The sequence below is a fragment of the Megachile rotundata genome, chromosome 10 (assembly GCF_050947335.1).
Source record: "Megachile rotundata isolate GNS110a chromosome 10, iyMegRotu1, whole genome shotgun sequence".
Classification (NCBI taxonomy): domain Eukaryota; kingdom Metazoa; phylum Arthropoda; class Insecta; order Hymenoptera; family Megachilidae; genus Megachile; species Megachile rotundata.
Genome location: NC_134992.1, coordinates 4,492,845 through 4,500,327, shown reverse-complemented (window position 1 = coordinate 4,500,327; position 7,483 = coordinate 4,492,845). Strand labels below are relative to the sequence as shown.

At 36.7% G+C, this 7,483-nt stretch overlaps 1 protein-coding gene across 1 annotated transcript; it reads left to right on the top strand.

Annotated features, from left to right (window-relative positions):
• The first annotated feature begins 2,964 nt into the window (after positions 1–2,964).
• LOC143265262 (uncharacterized) lies at positions 2,965–4,289 on the top strand. Its single transcript, XM_076536396.1, has 2 exons — positions 2,965–3,535; positions 3,649–4,289. Exons 1-2 carry the CDS (start codon positions 3,014–3,016, stop codon positions 3,706–3,708), a joined length of 582 nt encoding a protein of 193 aa, XP_076392511.1. The 5' UTR covers positions 2,965–3,013; the 3' UTR covers positions 3,709–4,289.
• The last annotated feature ends 3,194 nt before the right edge of the window (positions 4,290–7,483 follow it).

The window sequence follows — 7,483 nt, the reverse complement described above, 5'->3', positions numbered from 1 at the left end:
TATCCAATTTTGCAAATTCCAAAATCTTAAAGTGCTCAAATGCCCTTATTTTCATGGGAAACAAAATCTTACAGTGGAACGTAAATAGTCTAAATGCACGATTTGAATTCCTACAAAAACTAATTCTTGACCACAAGCTAAACATACTATGCCTTCAAGAAACAAATTTTAAAGAAAACAATTATATCAATATTAGAGGTTTTAATGTGGCTTTCAAAAACAGATTGAATGCCGCAGCTGCAAGCGGTGGAGTTGCAATTTACTTAAAAGAAAATTTACTCTACAGTGAAATACAATGAAATAGGGTAAATTTGAAATACCCTACAATCAAATAAACTTAAGACAAATTTGGAAGCAGTAGCAGTCTCACTTATGTTAATTGAAAAGAAAATTTGTATCTGCAATGTGTACATCCCGAATAACTACCAAATGCAGGAAGTGGATCTATTTAACCTCATACAACAACATACATACGCCTAAACCCTTCATCTTGATGGGAGACTTCAACAGTCACAGTACGTTATGGGAGTCAACACACACGAATATTAGAGGTAAAATTATTGAAAACATAATAATCAAATCAGATCTTGTACTATTAAATACCACCGAACCAACTCATTTCAACCCAATAAATGGATCTTATAGCTCAATTGACTTGGCCTTTTGCAGTCCCTCCATCTGCGATGTTTTAGAAATGACAACTTCCCAAGACCTATACAACAGTGATCATTTTCCTTTATTTATTGCACTAAAGGAGGAAAATACAAATGACTTCATATTCACACCTAGATGGAAATTTTAAAAAGCGGACTGGTCAAAGTACCGCGAAGTAATAGAACAAAGTATCCCATTATTAACTGAACCTAATACTGAAAATTGCGAACGAATCAATGAGCTGCTGCAAGAATTCGAGAAATTGATTATCAATGCAGCCACACACTCCATTCCCAAAACCTTAAATTATAAATGCAACAGAAGTCTTCCATGGTGGAATCAAGAATGTGATGACGCCATTAAAAATAAAAAACATGCCTTCAACGTGTACAAGAAGCATAAGACAGACGCAAACGTATTAGAATTCAAACTTAGAAGAGCAATAGCTAGGAAAACTTTGAAACAAACCAAAAAACAGGCGTGGATGAACTACATTTCTTCACTAAACAGTAAAACATCAAATAATGAAATTTGGACTAAGTTAAAGAGAATAAATGGCCAAAAATGTCACACCCATTTTACTTCTATATACGCACCAAATAATACTATCACAAACGACCCTAAAGAAATAGCCAACATATTAGCAGATACTTTTGTCACGAACTCCAGTAATGCAAATTTTGATCCAGATTTTCTTAGTACTGAAAATCATGCTGAAAGCGCACTATGGAACGACACTAGTACAGATAATAACAATGATCTAAACACCAAATTAGAGTTAACCGAACTCCACTCAGCGATTAAAACATTAAAAAATTCTAGTCCAGGACTAGACGGTATACCAAACATTTTTATACAGCAATTGCCAAAAGTGGGAAAGAATTATCTTTTGCGTCTTTATAACTGTGTGGCGTCGATTTAGCGGCCGCCACGTCCCTGTCTAATTTATTATATTTAGTCTAGTCTTAAGATTTTCGGTGTGAATGAGATGCGATAGCGAGTTGTTTGCCTGAGTCCGAGTGAATGCTGCGGAGCGTTTGCGAGAGGATGTTTGGATCATCGGGTCGAGTGTCGCGTTGGGTGTCCGAGTTCGAGGAATGCCTGTGAAATACGCGTGTATCGTTGAATGATTGGTTTAGAGTGAGAGCGATTCGGTTTGGACGAGGAAAGAATGATTCCGAGTGAGAATGCATCAGGGTGTGTGGGGGTGAGTGTCGTAAGCATGAAAGTTAGTTGGTTTATCGCTGCTTGTCAAGGAGTAAGGTCGTGGACCTGCCACAGAATAAACGGAAAATCAAAGGCGGAAAATAGTTATTATTTTTCCCTGCGAGACCTCATCCCATAACTGTATATGGCTAAATAACGTTTTTCCTGACAGTTGGCACGAAGCAATAGTTGTCCCTATTCTAAAACCAGGTAAAAACAAATCCAACGCTGATAGCTATAGACCCACTGCATTGACGTGCTGTATGTGCAAAATATTAGAAAAGATTTTGAATAAAAGATTACGATGGTTTTTGGAAAAAAATAACCTATTAGGAAATAATCAAAACGGCTTTAGGTAATATCGATCAACAATGGACAGTCTCGTCACTTTAGAAACAAACATATGCGAAGCCTTTCTACAGAGACAACACCTAATCGCAATATGTTTGGATATTGAAAAAGTGTATGATATGATATGGAGACACCGAATTTTACAAGAACTACGGAAAATAAACATAAACGGAAACATGTTCCAATTCATCAATAACTTCGTCAGAAATAGATCGATATATGCTCGAGTAAATGGCCATCTCTCAAATGAAACCATCATTGAAAACGGAGTACCACAAGGATCAGTGATAAGTGTAACACTGTTTTTAATAGCAATAAATGGAATTACAGAAATTTTCACTAAACCAGTTAAATATGTCATATTTGCAGATGATTGCAGAATTTATATTACAGGAAAAGACATTGAAACTAGCCAACTAATCTTACAAGACAATCTGAATAAACTTTGGACTACAAACTGGTTTTAAATTTTCTAAAGAAAAAACCACGGCAACTATTTTCTCTAAAAATAGGAAGGACAAAAATTATGAATTCAAATTAAGTCTTGGTCAACATCAACTAAAAATAACAGAGACCCCCTAAGATTCTTGGTCTCATCTTTGACGGAAAACTCTCATGGACTCCATACCTCAAAAATCTTAAAAACGCGTGTATTCAAAAGTTAAATATCCTAAAAGCCATAGCGTCAAAAAACTGGGGAGCTGAATACCATATTGTGATAAAAATGTATAAAGCCTTAATTCTCTCTAAAATAGACTATGGTTCGATTGTATATGATTCGGCAAAACCGCATCTCCTCAAAATGTTGTCGCCTATCCATAATGCGGGAATCAGAATTGCAACTGGAGCATTCAGGACCAGCCCAATTGCAGCTTTACTAGCTGAAGCTAATGTGCCGCCACTTGAAATTAGAAGGAAACAGCTGAGTCTAACTTATGCTGTATCTAAACTTGCGACACCGTCAAACCCTATTCATGACTTATTAATAGCTGGAAAGTATACACACAATCCTTATACAAAACGCAAGTATCCGAAATCACTACACCTCCGATTAAAGGAGTGTCTACAGAACATACAAATGAAAATTCCTTTAGTGTTTCCAAGGGAACAATTTGCGATTCCGCCATGGACAATAAAATTACCTCGTATAATTGATAAATTCCTACAAGTTTCTAAAAATACAGATCGAAGTATTCTCCAAACCTTATATCTGGAACTAACAAGTGATTATCCAAGTCACAAACAAATATTTACAGATGGTTCTAAATCGAAAGAAGGAACTGGATGTGCAGTATGCACTTATGATAACAAACTCCTACTCAAGGTACCAAATTCTTATACAATTTTTAACTGTGAAGCTTATGCTGTCCTCCAATCTTTAGTGTATGTTGAGAATTCAGAGTATAACAAATTTATTGTATTAACCGACTCTCAAAGTGTTATATCCGCTATTCAAAGCCTGGAAACCAACAACGCCATAATTCAGAAGATTATTGAAAAAAATGCTATGATTAATAGTTCTGGAAAAGATCTCTTATTCTCCTGGGTTCCATCACACATAGGCATTAGAGGAAGTGCGGAAGCAGATTTAGCAGCAAAAGAGGCAAGCACTATAACATCCCAAACGCTCCTCGTACCTGTGCCCCACCAAGACCTTCAAAAACACCTCATCAAAGCCGTAAAAGAACATTGGAACACAGTTTGGAAATCTTCACCACCTACAGCTTTGCACAAAATTCGTGATAATATATATGATACTAGCCCGGCAATATGTATGAACCGAAAAGATCAAGTGGTAAAAACTAGATTAAGAATTGGCCACACCAAATTAACTCATTCATTGCTGATTTCTAAATCAAACCCAAAAATCTGTGAGGTGTGCAATGCACAAATTTCCATTGATCACATTCTAATTCTGTGCCCTAAGTATCGCACTAAAAGGGAGCAGTATAACATCTCAAACATAGCAAGTATGCTACAAAATGTAAATTTGTGCAGGAAAATTCTTACCTTTCTCATAAATATCGGTCTTTATTATGAAATGTAATATTAATACGTTTATCACATAGTCCCAAATCAAATGTGGTCACTAATAACCTAAGAAGGTGCACGTGACCTTAAACATTCAATTAAAAAAAAAAAAAAAAAAATGCCCCTATTTCAAATTCTTGAACACTCAAATCTCCAAATTTCTAAATTCCCAGCCTTCCAAATCCTCAAATCTCTACATTCCCAGCCTTCCAAATCCCCAGATCTCTAAATTCCCAAAATCCTAAACTAACAACAAACAAGGTCTCACTTCCAACAAAACGTGCCATACCCAACATTCCACGTGTGTAAACGCAGCCCTATAAAATTCGCTTCGACACGTAAAAATTCTGTTGAAAGTCGAGAGAGCAGGCAGATAAAACAAGCTGGAAGCTGTAGGCTAATTTTCCCCAGCGAGGGATTAACCCTTCAGAGAAAAGGAACGATCCACAGAGCAGCGTGAACGCAAGAGCAAGTATAGCGAGGGAAGACGAAGAGGATCTTAAGGAAGAGGCTCTTACCAGTGGTAGGTACACCTAAGAAGAGCTTGCGGTCTTGAGAGGCCAAAGATGGTAACGGTAGTAGAAGAGGCGGTAGTTGAGGAATAGCGGGCATACAACTCGCTCTGCGTCGCTCGTGGTGCGCCCTTCTGCTCTTCTACTTTGCATTTCGTTGTTATTCAGAAATAGTCGCAAACCGCACCGTCTTGTGGCTCGTTGCTTTCCTACTGTATCTGTTTCCTCGTTTCTCCTCGGTTCGTCCCCCTCGCCATCCTTTTTCCTCGGAACTTCTTACCCGACGAGATGTTTTATTAATGAAAATGAAGGAGCTTCCTATATTTTCCTTGATCCCGTTCCTTTATCTATGCTCCTTACGATTCTTATTTCTCTTTCCTCGGTTGCACCTTCTCCCTGTTTTCACCCTGGCTCCTTCTCTGTTCTTCAGTGTGCTTTGTCCGTTTCTCACCTTCGTCGTCTCTGTCTGGTCGTTTCTGCTCGTAGCGTCACTTCCGCTATTGCTCGAGGCGGTAATATTACTTTCCGTATAGCGGTCCGGTCTCCAGGGAATACGACAACAAGCTATGCACGAAATTAATTCAGACTGGCAACAAGCATACCACGGTAAGCCGACGCGTACCTAGCGAAAAAGGGGGACGGCGCTGTTCTAATGCCTAAGCAGATGTAATAAACACGCGGGCAGACTCTCTGATCTTGAATTTTATTATTCATGAGACGCGCGTTTGAGCGTGAGTAATTGCTTCGCCTGGACGGACGGTCGCCGTGTTTTAAATACGTGGACGCCGCGTGAATCCTGCTGAAACAAGGAATAACTTATTACTTTGAAATTCCTGCTTCTTGTTTGAGTTACGACGGAAAACTGCTGCAGACTTTGCCGAAACGGAATATGGAATCACCCGGGGAAATGTTAGCGAGAGAGGAACTGTTAGTATTATCGCTTGATATTGATAGCGCATGAGGTGCTACAAAGAAGGATAATATTCGGAGGTGTAGAAATTTGGGGATATAAGGATTCAAGGATAAAGATATTCGGAGTTATAGAAATTTTGGGAGGTTTGGGGTTATATGGACTTGGAGATACTTAACCTTTTAGGTACGGCCGAATTCTGCGTGTGGGTATTTCCCTGGACGGCAGGGTCTGACGTGAACGATGTATTATCGATATAACACTGCAAAGTGTGACGGGCAATTCCGTTTTGTGCACGAGAACATTCAAATGAAGTATTTGATCGCTGTATCTTATTCTTTTTATCTTCTTCATACCCTGCATATTTCTATTGATTTTATTTTCGATTTCCGAGTCGGATTCTGAATTGTCAGAAATTGCCCTTTGTTTTCTATTTTCATGTGGCATTTTGGGGTTAGAGACTCTAACAATGTATAAGAACATGTTAGAAAAAACAAATGGTATATTTATTTAAAGAAAAAGCAATAATTTATACCTGACACTGCCGTAAAAAACAAAGACTGTCTATTTTGTCTATTTATTGTTTTATTTGTACTGTTGTAAATTGATGTAAAAAAAAAAGAAGTGTACAACAATTATGAAAGCCACTATAGTGGCGCGTCGTCCTGAGAGATCGTACCCGCGAAAGCCACTATAGTGGCGCGTCGTCCTGAAAGATGATATCCGCAAAAGCCACTATAATGGCGCATCATACCTAAAAGGTTAAATTCGAAGATATAGACATTTGATGACCTAGGGATTTGAAGATACAGGAATTCGAGGATGTAGGGATTCGGGGATGTAGGAATTTAGAGATAAAGAGATTCGGAGATATGAGTATTCAAAGATATAGAAATTTGAGGATATAGGTATTTGAAGACATAGAGGTTTGGGAACATAGGTATATAGATGTGTAGAAATTTGACAATATAGGAATTTGCGAATATAAAGATTCGGGGATAAAAAGATTTGGAGATACTAAGATTTCGGAATATAGAAATTAAGAATATAGAAATATCGTTATATAAAGATTTGACGATACAGAAATTCCTAGATATAAAAATGTAGAGTTTAGAGATTTAAACATAAAAGGATTTGTTGAAAATATCGAAATTTTTGCACAAAACGATTTGAACATCTGAGTATTAAGAGATTTGGAAAATACAGAATTCAAATAATTAACAAATCTTGAAACTCAACAATTTATAAATTTGTAAATTCGAAAATTCAGAATTTAAAAATATTGGAATTTTTAAATTGAAAAATTTAGAAGCTTTCAAGCTTGCATATCTGTTCGAAAATGAATACAAATGGTGAAAGGCTTCTTTCCATATACAGTGATCTTTAGCTAAAGGAAGCCAACGCTACAATAGAGTGTACTCTTACCTTGTTATCCGGCTAAAAGTACGTATTTGCATATTATATTAAGAAATTGTATCGTTCAACAAGCAGTAATGGTAACTACTTAAAAAGTGCCTTAAAATATTCTTAAAACATTGTACGTTAATGGGCTTTTTTCATTTTCTTGGTATCAGGAGAAATGGAGCCATTACAAACTTAAAGTAAACCAACTGGCGTGTAAGGGGCATATAATTTAAAATTAGAAATAAAATTGTACTTTAATACTTTTTTTTTTTGGTGCATTAATTATAAAATAACCGAACGATAACTTATATGAAGATACATACAATCTTCATATATTAATGTTCGCAAACTAATTAAAGTCAAACTGATGACATTATCAATTTAATAACATTATCAAATTAAAACATTGTCAAAC

What these genes read in the sequence shown, in the direction of transcription:
- LOC143265262 (XM_076536396.1), top strand. Translation starts at nt 3,014, where the DNA reads ATGTTGTCGCCTATCCATAATGCGGGAATCAGAATTGCAACTGGAGCA. An exon ending in ATAACAAACTCCTACTCAAG is followed by an intron (nt 3,536 to 3,648) that starts GTACCAAATTCT and finishes CGACTCTCAAAG; the next exon opens with TGTTATATCCGCTATTCAAA.